General features: G+C 41.1%; 1 protein-coding gene across 1 annotated transcript; it reads left to right on the plus strand.

Moving 5' to 3' along the window:
• Positions 1-11,667: 11,667 nt before the first annotated feature.
• On the plus strand, positions 11,668-13,406 carry LOC131332844 (protein MAINTENANCE OF MERISTEMS-like). Its single transcript, XM_058367153.1, has 4 exons — positions 11,668-11,793; positions 12,336-12,914; positions 12,997-13,164; positions 13,245-13,406. The coding sequence occupies exons 1-4, from the start codon at positions 11,668-11,670 to the stop codon at positions 13,404-13,406; spliced, it is 1,035 nt and encodes a 344-aa protein (XP_058223136.1).
• Positions 13,407-16,254: the final 2,848 nt, after the last annotated feature.

Consider the following 16,254-nt stretch of genomic DNA (forward strand, 5'->3'; position numbering starts at 1 on the left):
TTGATCATTTCGTTGTCGTCTTTGTGGATGACATCTTGATTTATTCGCCTATTGAGGAGAAACATTGTTCTTGAACTCTTGAGAGAGCACAAGCTATACGCTAAACTTAGTAAGTGTGAGTTCTGGTTATCTGAAGTTAATTTTTTGGGTCACGTGGTTTCGAAAGGTGGAGTGTCCGTTCATCCGGGAAAGATAGAGTCGGTTATGAATTATCAACGACCGAAGAATGTGTTTGAAATCCGTAGTTTCTTGGGTTTGGCCAGGTACTACCGCCGTTTTGTTCTTGACTCCTATTGTTTAGCGGCACCAATGACTAGATTGACACGTAAGGGAACCCGTTTTGTTTGGAGTGACTCGTGTGAGGTAGCTTTTGAGGAATTGAAGAGGATATTGACTACCGCACCTATTTTGATTGTGCCGAACGCGGAGTTGGCTACTCCGTGTATTGTGATGCGTCTTAGGAATGGTTGGGATGCGTGTTGATGCAAGTGAGGCGAGTAGTAGCTTATGGGTCACAACAGTTGAAGACTCACGAGCGGAATTACCCGACACACGATCTAGAACTTGCGGCCGTCGTATTTGCTTTGAAAAGTTGGCGCCATTATTTGTACGGTGAAAAGCTTGAGGTCTTTTCTGATCATAAAAGCTTGAAATATCTGTTTTCTCAAAAAGAACGTAATCTACGTCAACGCCGTTGGATGGAGCACTTGGAGGATTATGACTTTGAATTACAATATCATCCAGGGAAAGCGAATGTTGTAGCGGATGCATTAAGTAGGATACCGACACATCTTGTGAGCTTAGCGATTCACGAGTGGAAAGCAGTGAACGATTTGGGCTCTATGCCATGCACTTTGAGGATGTTTGGGAAGGGGTCATGTTGTGTAACTTGACGGTGCAATCGACTTTATCAACTCAAGTAATTGAGGCTCAACAACATGATGAAGAAGCAGAGGAACTTCGTACTAGATTCCTTAGTGGAAACGCTCAAGAAGGGTGGATGATCCATGCCGATCAAAGTTTGCGCTATCAAGGGAAGTTGTTCGTACCCTTTTCGTGTCGGGAAGAAATTTTGTGAGAGTTTCACCATTCTCCGTTAGCCGTTCATCCGGGTGGGACGAAAATGTATCACGACTTGCGTAGGCAATTTTGGTGGTCCGGAATGAAGAGGGACGTTGTGATTTTCGTGTCCAAGTGTCTCACGTGCCAACAAGTGAAAGCGGAACATCAACGACCCGCGGGGGAGTTACAACCATTGCCTTTGGCCGAGTGGAAGTGGGAGAATGTGACAATGGATTTTGTTACGGGTTTACCAAGATCGCCGATGGGGCATGACGCTATTTGGGTAGTTGTGGACCATTTGACTAAGACCGCACACTTCTTACCTATTCTGGTTACCGATTCCATGGATACTCTTAGTCGCTTGTATATTCGAGAAATTATCCGCCTTCATGGAATTCCCGTATCCATCATGTTCGATTGTGATCTGAGATTTACGGTGTGTTTTTGGCAGAGTTTGCAAGCCGCTTTGGGCACTAATCTTTTATTTAGTACCGTGTATCATCCTCAAATCGATGGGCAATCCGAGAGAACGATTCAGATTTTGGAAGATATGCTTTGGGCTTGCGTTATAGGCTTTCAAGTAATTGGGAGGATCATTTGCCATTAGTCGAGTTTGCGTACAACAATAGTTATCAATCTAGTATCGAAATGGCACCATGTAACAACTCCGATTTTTAGTAAATAAAAATCTCGTTTAAATATTTGAAAATTCCTATTTTACGTTATAAATTTCCTTTTAGTTTTAATAATCCGTCATAATTAGATTTGAGACTTTTAAAATCAAATCTCTTAGCATCGGACAATCTAGTACTTTTCCAAAGACAAGTATGCTTGTAAAAGCATTTGTCTATTTTCCTAGTGAGTAAACAAAGTTTTTAAATTATATTTATTGGCTAGAAATCCTACTTGGCAAGTAGAATTAGCTTCCAACCAAGTAGTTAGTAGAAACCTAGTTACCATTCACCTTAGTTACCTTTCCCTAACATTTAAGGACCATTGGACCAAAGGTAGTCATCATTATACTACCAAAAGTAGTAATCATTATGCTTGTCATGCATGCAAACCTAAGGATCATAGCCTTAAACCTAATTACCCACCAAAGATACCTTTCTAGATTATTTCTAGATATATATATATATATATATATATATATGTAGGTATATATACATCATAGCCTACTAACGTCAAGCCTATATATACATATATGCACTTTCTAAGGGAAATATTGACCATTGGGTATTATCTAGCATTTGAGAGCCTTAACCTTTAATCATTACTTTCCTTACGCTTAGTAAGCTACTTAGACCTAAACACCCTTAGTCTTACACACACACACACACACACACACACACATATATATATATATATATAAAGACACATGGGGAAGAGAGAGAGAGAGAGAAAGGAGAGAGAGGCCGAGAGTGAGAGAGAGAGTGAGTGAGGTGTGTGCATGTGTTTTGGTACACTCCCACAAGCTACCTCTTTTACCAACTTCACACTTAAGCCTAGGACTATTTGACAATCATCCTAGAACCTAGCCCTTGATTACCCTAGATATTGACTTACAACCTAGCCTAGGATTGACTAAACATGGAAGACTATTCTTTAGCCTAATCAACCATATCTTTAGACTTGTAAGACTTGCTTAGCTAGGGTATAATTACATAGGATTTTACCTATAAAGCCTTAAGATCCTACTTGATTTTATAGCCTTATGCCTAAAGATTGGATTTGACAAGTCATGGCATGCTTGAAAGGCTTGATTGGACAACACAATGGAGCAAATCCATGAGAGAGAGAGAGAGAGAGAGAGAGAGAGAGAGGGCCAGCCAAGGAGGGGAGAGGGAGAGCCAAATTTTTGCTATAAATAGGACCCCCCTCATGCCATTCAACTCACACCTTCCGTCCTTCAACTTCTCTCTCTAGAAATTCTTGTGTTCTTGCTTGTTCTTCCCTTGTTCTTGAGTTCTTCTTAAGTTCTTCAAGAAACTCATCTAAGACCGCCACCAAACCACCACTCGACCACCCCTCGATCCAAAAAGTTTAGTAGTTTAGTCAGAACTAGTTTCGAGAGAAACCTTTCTCTTTCGAAGCTACCGGAAGCTTACCGTAGGAAGTCACTCCGTCCGATGGTCGACTTACTTTTTCGTAGCAACCCTACCACCAAGAAGAATGGTAGAATACTTCTAACCGCTTTCTCTAAGTATAAAGTTTAGTATATGTAGATTGTCCGTACTCTCTAATTCGAAGTATAATAGAAATGTGTATATTGTTGGTATGTTGAAATGCATGAGAACTTGAAAGGTGTTTATTAAAGTTTTGAAAAGGAAGGGGAGTATGTTGAATATATCGAACTTATTACCGGACAAACATATGTTGTTTTGAATTTTCCTATAAAGAGGAAAGAACGGATTTTCGAAATATAAACTTGATCGGAAGTATTCGTATTTTGATCTTAGGATGGTTATGAGCATGTATATGTGACTACTTGGATTACTTGTTGATTTGTGATAAAAGCATAAGTGGTTTTCCACTCCAAAGGTGTCCGTCCATGTGACACTATGCTTTATATTGGTTGCTAAATGTTTGAGCATGACTACGTGATAGTATGAGCATGATAAGTAATATAGATGATCTTGCTAGTTTAGTTTCAAGATTACAATGAAGAGAAGTGCTACAATACACACCCCTTATTTAGGTGTGTATCATATGCACCCTCTTTGATTACCATTAGATGCTTGAAAAATGATCTGGACCCTTTAAAATGTTACGATATGATACTAACAAAAAACATATTACCAATGCAACAGGTAAACCCTGTGAATTAATAGTTGGGCCATAAGTTTGGGCCGTAAAAAAATTGGGCCCAATTTTATTTTTGATAATTAATTTATGTTAAAAATAATAATTTTATTTTTTATAAACTTTGAAGCTAAAATTATTTCAAGTGAAAATAATTCATTTCTTTAAAATAGGTTCTCAATAATTACTAAAGGAAAGAGATACTATCATTATCATAATGTAATAAAAAGTCAAGTTAAGGCATTTTTTATAGGATTTTTAAAGTGTTTCATATTTGTAGCCATTTTTTTAAATTTTTTTGAAATATTATGATGTTTAATATTTTTCACAATATCTTTAATTGCATAGTGAACTTTCACATAAATGGTCCAACTAAAAGTGTAGGTGGACAAATTCAGGTAGTGCTCTGAATAGCACTGGAATGCAATGACTTCACGTGCCTCTCGAACGGAACCCTAGTTTGTCAATGAAACCCTCGTCCTGCAAAACAGACAAGGAGTGAGTGCACCTTTGCCTCTCGTGGCAAAGGCCCTCCGATGCCTTTGTTAGTATTTCGTACTAATGGAGCCCTAATTATCAGTAGGTAAATATCGAATAATGCAATGAATTGCGTACCTTTTGCCTCTAGGTTTACCTCATATTTATAGATTTGCATATGCTTGCTGGCCAAGCATCCGTGTTGCCCTAGGATTCCTAACTCGAATAGGAAACCCAGGATATCAAGGATTCTCGTTTCCTTTATCAGTTTATTTCCTTAATCCTTGTAGGACTCTTTCCATAACAAGCCAATCATCCCATACTCGTTGGGTATCTTTCTTAGATCCTATATTCTTGGGATCTCACCCTTTAACGGAATACCGGTGATTCTGGACCCTTCTAGAATGTTCCCTTCAATAGGACTTCTCTCTTTGTTCGGCCATCTCATGGCCGAACAGATGGCCTGGACCAGTTACTTCACATGTAACTGGTCTTTAAGAAACAATGGAGACCATATGCTTTCCTCATTGTTCGGCTCTTTGCCGAACAATGTATCTGAACAGTGGCATCACATGTCACTTTCCTTGTATTTTGGTCCAATAACATCTCGTGTTATTGCACTGAGAATCGTGCAACCTCTCTGGACCATTGACTTCTCATGTCACTGGTCCATAGCGTGTTGACCTTTTCTTTGACCGTGCTCGGGCCCGTTTTGTACCTGTTCGGTAATACCTCCCTACAAAAAGGAATAATGAAGTCAATCATCTGTATTAATAAGTAAGAACACTAACAAAAAAAGTGAATGGGTGATCAAGAGAGTGATGGTGACGAGATAAATTTATCAATACATTTTAGGTTATGTGTAAAAGATAACAATATTTAGGACGTGCTATTTATTTTTTGGTCAATAGACGTACTACTAGTGTTTTGTGAATTAGTGCAAGCATCCGAATTACAAATAACTAATACTCGTATTTGATAATGTAATTGATTACAAGTGTTATCAATACCAATCAATTACGTAATTGAAACCGCAAAGAAATATAATCTATCATGTAATCAATTATTTGTGTTATTCAGAACAATTGATTTTTAAATCTATCGCAATGTTTTTTTTTTTAACTTATTTCGCAATTGATTAGAGGACTTACTGAGGCCCATCAATTAGCAAATCGATTGAGTAATCGACTTCACATTGTTACCCAATCGTACTTAATTCAATTACAAAATCGATTATATTGTCTAATCGATTACATAATAGAATTGATTACATATTCGATTATGATGTCTAATCGAATATGTAATCAATTGCAAAATCAATTACTATATATTTGATTATAATGTCTAATCAATTGAAAAATCAATTATAAAGTCTAATCGATTATGGAATTGAACATTCACATAATAGATTACATATTTGATTAACTACCGTTCAAAAAAAAAATTGATTAAGTAATCGATTGCACAATTGATTATAGAAAAGTTATGAAATGGACTAAAATGTTACGATTCCGTAGTGAAAATGTTACGAACTAAAAATGTTACGATTTTCTTTATAAAGTTATGAAATACACCAAAATGTTATGATTCTAAAAATGTTATGAATCTGTTGCTAAAAAGTTACGATTCATTCGTAAAAGTTACGATATGCACTAAAAGGTTATGATTTGTAAGAAAAATGTTATGAATCAAAAGTTACGAATTTTTTGTATAAAAGTTACGATAGACATAAAATGTTATGAATGACCGGTTCAGCAGGTAATTTTTTATGAGGTGGCACAATATAGACCATACAATAGGTGCATATGATATGCACCTTAAAGGGGTGTGTATTGAAGATTTCTCCAACAATGAATGATTTATGATTACTTATGTGAAAAGTCCTACTGCGGAGTCTTTGCATGAAAACGGGACACAAAAATCGAGAAAGTAGAAACATGACACCTAGGGTGTGTTCAAGACAATGTGTGGTTTTGAAACCGCAATGTGGCAGGACTTGCCCATTGTGTGGTGTGTGTGTGTGTGCGCCAAAAATGGAATCCGGGATGGCGGACCATTGTGAGGATACTCGGGAGACCAGAACGGCAGAACCGAGGTTGGGTGTGTAGCTTGGTTATCCGTGGAGAGGAGCCAATGCAAAGTTTTATGTGCCAATGGGAATCCGGGACAGCGGAACCATTGTACTCGGGAGACCGAAACGGTGGAACCGAGGTTGGGTGTGTTAAAAATGATTTTTGAAATGTTGATTTTGTAAATGAAAACGAGACACGGTCTACGACGAGTCACGTAGGAGAAACTCAGAAAATCATGGACACCAACGTTAGTTTGAATAGTGAATGTAGATGTGTCATTGTTAACTGTTTTGTTAGATATGCATGTACTTTGTGGAAATCGTTAATTTTTTGATCTATTGATTGTAAGTTAAGGGTTAGTGGATATGGATTATTTTATTGAGCTCCTGTAGCTCATGGTGTTACCTTTGGTGACCCTGACATATTATACTGGTGGCGACGCTAGTATAATGTGTCAGACTTTGTAGATGATTAGGGTGAGCTGTACACCTTGGAAGCTTTTAGAGCCAAGGAGCTGGCTAGGATGGAAGAGCAGGCAGAGCTGTAGTTAAGAACCCTAGTTTTCCTCCCTTTGTGTAATAAATGTACTCTTATGAGAGTTATGCTGTAATAATGAGTCAGACTCTATTTAGTTTTTCAATAAAATTGTTTATTTAACATACCCAAAATTAGGGGCATTACACACCGTATGAGGCTTTGTATGGAAGACTGTGTCGATCGCTAGTGTGTTGGACCAAATTGGGAGAGGCTACATTAGTAGGACCGGATATGATTAAGGAGACCTCTGAGAGTATGAAACCAATACGCCAGCGCCTTAAGAAAGCTCAAGAGAGAACAACCAAACAAGTTAAGGTGATTTGCCAAAGATTGTTGACCTCTCAAAGTAGGCAAAAGAATTATGCCGATCGTCATCGTCGCCCGTTGTCGTTTGAAGAAGGGGATCATGTATCCCTTAAAGTATCACCGCGTAGAGGTTTGTCTCATTTTGGGAAAAAGGGTAAGCTATCGCCGTGTTATATTGGGCCGTTTAACATTATTGAGAAGATTGGGGAGGTTGCGTATCGTTTGGCTTTGCCACCGAGGTTATCGGGTATACATGACGTGTTAGGCACCCTTCTTTGCCCAGTCGTAAGACTGGCCCATAATCGTTCAACATATGATTAGTACTTGTTTTATTTACTTCTAAACACGTAATTGATTTTAGCAGCCTTTAACAGTTGATAAGGTAAGCCAGAACGATAATTGAAAGCATGCATCAAAAGTAAACAGAACAAAACAGGCTATCCCATGGAAATGGATCTCTCAGTCGGTGAATAGATGTCACGGCCGAGGGATCCCACTGGATTGATATTTCGGCCGTGGGATCGATGCCCCAGTCGATGTTCTTCGTCACACCAGACTAAATGATTAGCAAAAAATCAAAACGCTACGATTAATGAATAAAGACATGAAAAAGATTAAACCATAGGCCTCTGGGCCTTACCACCTTGATCCCTCAGTTTCTTGACTGCTTCAGATTAGAGGGGATTGACTGATTTGCTTCTCAAAAACCCTAAGATTAGGGTTTGTACTTCAGGGGTTTGATTGTTGGATCATGGCTACCTTTGGAAGGTTAGGGTTTTTGAAGAGAGAGTATTAGAGAGTATGTGTGCAGAATTTCATGGCTAGAGAAGGTGATTGATGATGTGAATCGGTGTATTGTGGTTGTTTTATCGGAACCCTAAGTGCCTCTTTATATAGGCAATTGGTGACTCACTCCGGCCAATCAAATGGCATGAATCAATAAGGAATATAGGGTAAATAAGATCTCTAAACGAAATCTACTTCATAGCCTAAACGCATCAAAAAAAGGCAGCTAGGGTTTTGGTGATCGGATCAAACGTATGACAGAACATTCCAGAATTTGGAAAATAGACGATCTAGCGGCTGAGCAATGGATCTGGTGGCCGAAGGAAAGACTGGGCGACCGAAGAATTGATCTGGTTGCCAAGGAATCAATCTCTCAGAGAGATTTTCAAGCAACATGCTTCACGAGTGAAAGAATGTGTTCAGGCCGTGAGATCAATGTTACAGCCAAAGGATGGATTCTCCTGGGATTCTGTATTTATGTCTGAAAGACTATTTGGCTCTGAATTGGGTCATCTAAGTGGTTAAAAGTACTCACCAAAATTTCATGGGTTTACGAGAAGCCAATCAGCAATCACTGTATCCATTCATCATTGGAATGGTCCCCAAGGTGGGACTTGAAATAATCGTTAGGCCAAATTAGGGTGTCTACAGATGCCCCTCTTTGACTGAACTTAGACGGATCATGAGACATGTTTAAGTAAGAGTCAAAGCCGTAAAACAACTCAATTTGGTCGAACCACTATTCCAAGGGTTTTTTGAAAAAGGTTTTAGTTATGGTCGGGCCGGGAGGTTGCCTACGTATTCCACAAGAGAAATTCAGTCCAATCGTAGTTTGGGGGCAATAAAGAAAATAAAAAGTTTAGAGGGTTAGAGACAGAAGACATACCTTTGGGCTTTAAAAGCCATAGTGCAACATACCTGGGCAATGCCAGGATTTTGCTGAAGAGTAGTTGAAGGAGCGCGGTGTTGCTAGGGAAATTTTTTTGCGGAGCGCATCCTTAGTATTTTGGGGTAGATCAATACACAGCGGGTGAATCATTTACTTTTCTTGATCATCCTTACTTTGACTGAGGGGAGCTCGGTAGAGTAGCCTATCCTTGCGAATGAGCTTCATGGAATAGATGTAATTGGGGTGGAACCCAAACCATCTTCTAGAGATGATTGGATGTCGGTTTTGAGATTTGGGGGGCACAAGGCCAGTAAGTGGAGCTTTAAGATGAGAGAACTGAGGCACGAAGCTGGTTGCAGTCATAAGGCAAAAGCCTAAGGGTTAGAGCTATGAGCTTGAGGTGATAGAACCGAGACGTAGAGTCGGTTGTAAGTAAGAGCTTGGAGTGATAGAAACAAGGTGTAGAGCCGGTTGATGGTTGGAGCTTAGAGCTTGAACCGAGGCGTAGAGCCGGTTGCAATCGTGAGGTGAGAGCCTGAGGAATCGGAGCTTGGAGCTTGAAGTGATGGAACTGAGATGTAGAGCTGGTTGTAAGTCAGAGCTTGGAGTGATAGAACCGAGGCGTAGAGCCCGTTGATAGTCGGAGCTTAGAGCTTGAACCTAGGCATAAAGCCAGTTGTAGTCATGAGGCGAGAGCCTGAGGAATCGGAGCATAGAGCTTGGTAGAGCCGGTTGCAGTCTGAAGGTCTATGCACGGAGCTTTCTCATCATAAATTTTGGCATAGAGCCAGAGGATCGAGGCACTGGACTAATCAATAAAATCGAGGCGTAGAGCCGGTTGATTGTAGGGTTGACCTGTTTCATGAGGGAGAAAAGAGATGCAAAACATAATATGTGTATGATGATGGTTAGATATGATAATGGATATGGTGATGTAATTGATTCAGACTCGATGATGACAATGGTGATGCAATATGTGCACGGGCCTGTGTGTGTGTGTTTACTTTAAGCGTAGAGCTTCTTTTAAGTTCTGGACTTGAGCATTCAGAGTGTAGAGCTCGAGCATTCGGAGGGTAGAATCCAAGCATTCAAAGTACAGGCTTTGAGCATCTAGTACGCAATGGTTGGGCATTCAAGCATAGGGCTTGAGCATTCAAATGTAGAACTTGAGCATCCAGTACACAGTGGTTGGGCATTCGAAGAGCTTCGAGCATTCAAAGTGTTTGAACTTTGAGCATTCAAGCATAAAGCTTGAGAACAGATGATATCTTGTTGGTTGTTGTGGCGTAGAGCCAGTTGTGATAGTGGGTGTAAAGCTACTAAGTGACTAGGCATAGAGTCGCTGAGTGAACTTAGAGCTACTGAGTGATGGTGAGCTTAGAGCTGTTGAGATGGTGAACTTAGAGCTGCTGAGCGATAGTGCTACTGATATAGAGTTGCTAAGTTGATATGCTAGAGATCACGGAGCTATGGTGTTTTTACAGCTTGAAGTGGTATGTATGGAGTATGGAGCAAGCATAGAGCTACGGGGATGGTGAGCGTAGAGCTGCCGAGTGATGGTGAGCTTAGAGCTATTGAGGCAGTGAATCATAGAGAAGATAGGCACGGAGCTGTTGGGAGTATAAAGTTGTTGGATGGACGAGCGTGGAGTCGCTGAGTAATGAACGCGGAGCCGTTGGATTGGTAAACATTGTGATGATAGGCAAGGAGCTGTTTGAGATGGCGAGCATAGAGCTGCTAAATTGAACCGATTGGATAAGTAGAGCTGTTGGAAGCATGTTGAATGGCTGAGATAGTAGGCACGGAGCTATTGAGTTATTCGGATAGTGAGTGTGGAGCCACAGAATATGAGCGTAGAGCTGCTAAATAGCCTGATAAGTGTTATTGGATGAGAGCACAAGGCCATTGAATAGCTTGGTAGTGAGTACTGAACTGCTGGGTGGCCAAGAGTTGCAGAGTTGTGAAGATGGAGTAGTGAATACGGGGCTACTTGAATGATTTGAGCATAGGTCTGCTGAGGTAGTGAGTGCGGAGCCATTAAGTAGCTTGATGGTAGTGATCATGAAGCCATTTGAGATAATGAGCACATGATGCTGCTAAATGATCATGAGGCTACGAAGCTCGAAATGTAGAGCTTATTGAACACGAGCACAGAGCTGCTGACGGTGGAGTGTAGGGATGCTAAAATAATGAGCCTGGGTGATGCTAAGTGATGGTGTGTATAGGCATAGAGCTACTGAATAGGGCTACTTGGATGAGTGAAGCTTCTAGATGGCTTGATGGTAATGAGTAGGCACAAAGTTGTTAATCATAAAGCTGCTAAGCGGTGCTAAGTATGAAGCCGATGGTCAATACAGAAAGTGCAGAGCTGATGAGTAGTGATGATGAGCGGAGGGTTGCCGAGTGATAGTAAACATAGGCTGTAACAGCTGTCATACTTCTGGAGTGCAGTAGTTGAGGATCAAGGATCCTAGGGAGCAAGAGCTAGGAGTTGATAGTCCTCAATGATTGAGTGTTTGGACAGCAGTAAAATTGTTGTAGAGAGTTCAGACAATCCCGGAGTTGGTTTGGCAATGATGCTTGAGATTCAATATGCTTGGGGATGCCCCTGAGATTAGTTCTGGCTACATTGGAGTGCCCTCAAAGCTAACTCAATCAATGGTCATCATTGGTTTTGTTAGTCATGGACCCAAAACTTCATATTGGCTTGAATTAGTGCACTAGGCAAGATCTAACATGGCTGTAGGAGATAGATTATGGGGCCAAGAAGTCGATCTCGCAGCCGAAGAATTGATGTCTCGACCGAAGAATCGATGTCTCGACCGTGAGAAAGCCAAAAGTCAGAAAATCGATTTAAGTTCGGTTTAATCGATTTGACGGTTCATTTAATCTTTTCTCCCACACCTCTCTTCTCATCCGAGCTCCTTCATTCATTTCCCCCTTCGACCACCGTCTGTTCGTCGTTCCTCTCCACCGCCGTCACCCTCGGCCGCCATCGCTGTTGTCGTTGCTTGCTTTCTTTCTCTCTTGCTTCACCTTAGCGTTCTCAATGTTCCGGTAAGCTTCCCGAATCCCTGAAAATCAAAAAGTTTACTTTTGTTAACTCGTAGTTACGTTGCGTAAGATGAATTTTTATTTACGGGATGAAATCCCATTTAGCCAAGGGCATGAATGAGAGGGACCCGTAGTAGGGTCAAAATTTGAAAAGATTTAGAATATTTATGCCCCCTATTTAGGCAATGCATGCTTTCTAGATGTCAACTTGATGCCCTTGGCTTTTCATTTGTTTATGCAATCATGAGTTTAACTCCCTCTTTGGTAAAACTTTGCAAAGAAATAGGAGATTGGAGGCTCGCAGTGGAGGTAAAGAGGTGCACAAGTGGTTCTTGACGTTGCCAGAATAGGTCCAGGAGTTGGTGCATGCTACAGGCTTTAAGGCATTTGATTTGGGCCTCAACCTTCCAAAGATTGATTGGTCGCTGATGACCTCGCTGGTTAAGAGATGGTGGGATACCACTAACACATTCCACTTCCCCTCTGCCGGTGAAGTGACGATCACACCAGGCGACTTCTCTTTGCTCACCAGTCTTCGAGTAGGTGGAGCTCCTCTTCGGATTGACCCTCAACTTTGGCGGCGAGAAGGAGCATTGGAGTGGTTTTTGGGAAAGATGCCTCCTCTTCACTCACGCGGTCGTCTTGACGTCTCTTGGCTAAGCAAGACCTTCATGAAGGCTGATATTTTGACTCAGGTGAGCGTTGAGCAGCTGACACGGGCCTTCCTCCTCTACCTCCTTGGGCAAACATTGTTTGCCAACAAGGATAGTTCGGTGCATACACAATTTCTAGCCCCTTTGCGGTACTTGGGGGCCGTTTGGGAGTTTGATTGGGGATCATCTGTTTTGGCCTCTTTGTATGGCAACCTTGGAGCTTGTTCGCGGGACAAGAGTTTCATCTGTGCCGGTCACTACCGAGTGCTTGATCAGGTATATCCTTCTTCCCTTTGCTTCTCCTTTCTAGTTTTGATTTCTCTTGGTACTAAATTTGTCTTGTTAATCCATTTTTCAGCTTTGGGCTTTCGAGCATCTTCTCCAGTTTTCGATTAACACCAGGCATGAGGATGCAAACTGTGTTCCCCGCTATGAGCGATGGTGGGCGGGGCAACAGAAGCCGCGGTCACCTATTTTGAGCTTTCCTGAGTGGCGACGGGTTTTGGACCGGTTGACGGTCAACCAGGTGCCTCTATTTTCTCCTTGTATTCCTTGTTTTTAGATTGCCATATCCTTGTGTTGCAACTGATTTAGCTTTATTTGTAGGTACAGTTTGACCCTTGGGGTGGCATTTCAGAGGACGTCCCTCTTGCACGCTCTAGAGTTCTGGACCGTACTTGCAGCTTGCTTGAGGGCCCTTTTTGTCGAGCTTGGTATCTGGTTGATCAGGTGGCTAGTCAGTGGCGCCCATGCGCTAAGGCTTTTTAGTTTGTTCCTCCTCCACCTCCGGCGTCGATGAGACCTACTTCCTCAATGTCCAAAGAAGGCTTGAAGAATGCTCGGATCAGAGATTGGGCGAGCTTGCTTCTTCAAGCAGGAGACTACGCGGAGTACTATTGCCTTTTCTTGGCTCCACCTGCTGTTCCTTCTGTTGCTCCCATTTGGCCAAGGGCCCTTACCTTTATTTCTTTCCATTCCGCAGATGGAGAGGAAGAGCACTTGGCACTTACTCCTTATTCGACTCAACTTTATACGTTGCCGGCCGGAGCTTCGCAGGTATTTTCAGTTTCTACGGCTTTATCATTGCATTCTATGTTCAAATGCTTGAAATATTGATTATCCCACAGGTACCCGCTGAGATAGTGCAGGAATGGCTGCGTGCTTATCAGAGTGCGGAGGCTTTGGTTCGTAGGCAGCACCGTCAAATCCTTGAGGTATGGTTCTATTGTATGCTTCTTTGCTTTGCATCCCTTCTTGGATCTGAGTGCTTATATTCTTGTTCTTGTAGCTTGAGGCTGAGTGAGTACCAGCTAGGGAGGATATGGGGACTATTGAGCAATCCTCGTCTTAGTTTCAAAGATTGTCTCGAAGGCGTCATCATGACTAGCCTTCAGGATTTTCTCTTTTCTTTCCTATTCATAGTTAGTAAAAAGACAGGCATAAATTGTATTTACATAGTGAAAGCAACCATAGTGAAAATATTGTAATCAAGCTTTTTGTTCATGAAATGAGAAATGCCCCTAAATGTTTTGAGATTGCATGAGAAAGTCAGAACATGGCTTTTTGTTCAAGTATTTGCTGTTTCCTGGAAAAACAACCAGAGTTTGAAAAGTTATAGTAATTTGTGTGAAATGAAATATCGGCCGAGGAATTGATTACACAGCTGAAGAATCGATGTTGCGGCCGATGAATCCATCCTTCGGTCGTTACTTCTATTTTCCAAAGGAAGCTAGATTTTGTTTTAGCCAAGTGGCATCCTCTTTTCTCTTCCTTCTTATGCTTATGCCTTGCTTTTGTCATGTCCTATAACCTCATTGCCAAATTTGAGAATCTTTGAGATATCGTGTTTATTGTGTCAACGACTCTTAAGTCAGAGGGAATGAACAATAGTTCTTTTGTTTTTTGCTATTGTCAATTCCTTGAGAAAAACATACTCATCTTTTGCGAGCTCAATACGCAGGTATAGCTATGCCTATCATTGAGTACAAACTTCTTGATGTTTTTCCTTCTCTCCACATGTTTAGGCAACATCTCAACTTGAGATTGCCTACGTATCCCAATTAGGGAATCAGGCCTTTTACGTAGTTCCAAAATCACAACCTTTGGGGTTGATTTTTCACTCTTGGTTTTTCTCCTCACATGCTCTTGATTTTGCCTAGGTTACCTAATGGAGGTTAAGTCCCTAGCGAGCTTTTCTTTAAATGCCTTAACTTTTGCCTAGGCTGTGCTTTTGCAGTTTCTTGTCCTAGCAGGATTCACTCTTATTTTTGCTTGGGCTTTTGGATTACCCAACGAGCATTTCTCACAAGAGGGTTTCTGTACTTTGGTGAGGAATTTTGACAGAGATATTTCTGAGTCTCTTTTGTGTTTGTGCTTTCACAATGGGCAAGCTAACTCTAAGTGTTCTCGTGGAGATAGCGTCTTGTTTCTAAGTTTTGACGTGAACCTAGTTTCTTAAGTAACTAAAGTTCATCCATTCTTTCCCTTTTGTCATCGACACAAAGAACTTGATTCCTTGAAGTTTCCCTTATTCGGCAAAGAGACTATAGTACATGGCAATTGCACTTTAGGAATTGAATCATTGAATAAGCATAGTTTAGAAGACAAAACAAGAATTCATTTAGTAGAAATAAAATGCCCAAACAGGGGCCCGAAACATGTCCTAGCCTGATTTAGAAAACAAAAGCAATATTTTAATGTTCTTTGCCATGTAATGACTTCTCAACTAATGCAGCATTTCGGGGTCATCTTCTCTTTCTTTGCCTTTCACAACTTTATACTATTTTCAACCCTCTTCTTTGCCAAACAGAGTCTTTAAACTGGATTCATCTTCAAAGCTTGCACGGTGGCTGCCTCTTTGAGACATGAGTAGTCCCCAAATGGAAGTGTCAGCTTGGGCTTTCGTCACCTCTTCTTCCTTCTCGTTGATTGTGCAGTCATAAGAGAGATCAGTTACTTTCACTTGGTTGAATAGTGATGCTAAGGAGATTTCATCGAGTAGATCATCACATTCTTTTTCTATTTCAGCAAGTCACTTTCCCCTGTTTGATACGGGTCCGTGTATATGAAGTCTAGATCCTCTTCTTCTTCTACCCATTGACTGTAATTGCATTCCTCATAGGGATTGACCCAAGGCTGTATCTGGAATTCTTTCGCTTCTTCTATAAGATTGATTGTTTCCCAGAAGATGGGAGGCGTTGGAATTTTTGGGCGATTGATGGGTACCACTATTTGGGCAGGCTCGAAGCGAGCATGCCTTCTCATCATGATGACCCTCTCCTTTTCCTTTTTCCTATTCTTAAACCAAATGCGCAGCCATTCGTCATCTTCCACAAACAGGATATCTGGATCCTCCAAATTGTGTTTTGCCCAAGAATGTTCTTCCTATTTCCTTAGCTTCTCCTTATTTGCTTGTTCCTCTTCGTCACTTTTGTCAAACATGTCGGGATTGATCACTTCCGATTGATTGGACTCATTGTTTTCTTCCTCCTCCATCATGAAACACCCATCCTCCTCTGGGAAGGTCAAGGTCGGCTTGGTTTGGTTTGGTTGTTTTGGACAATGTATTGGCTAGGATTGTATATGAGGTTGTGAAACAGGGTTATAAGATTGATAT

The sequence above is a fragment of the Rhododendron vialii genome, chromosome 7a (genome assembly GCF_030253575.1).
Source record: "Rhododendron vialii isolate Sample 1 chromosome 7a, ASM3025357v1".
NCBI classification, from domain to species: domain Eukaryota; kingdom Viridiplantae; phylum Streptophyta; class Magnoliopsida; order Ericales; family Ericaceae; genus Rhododendron; species Rhododendron vialii.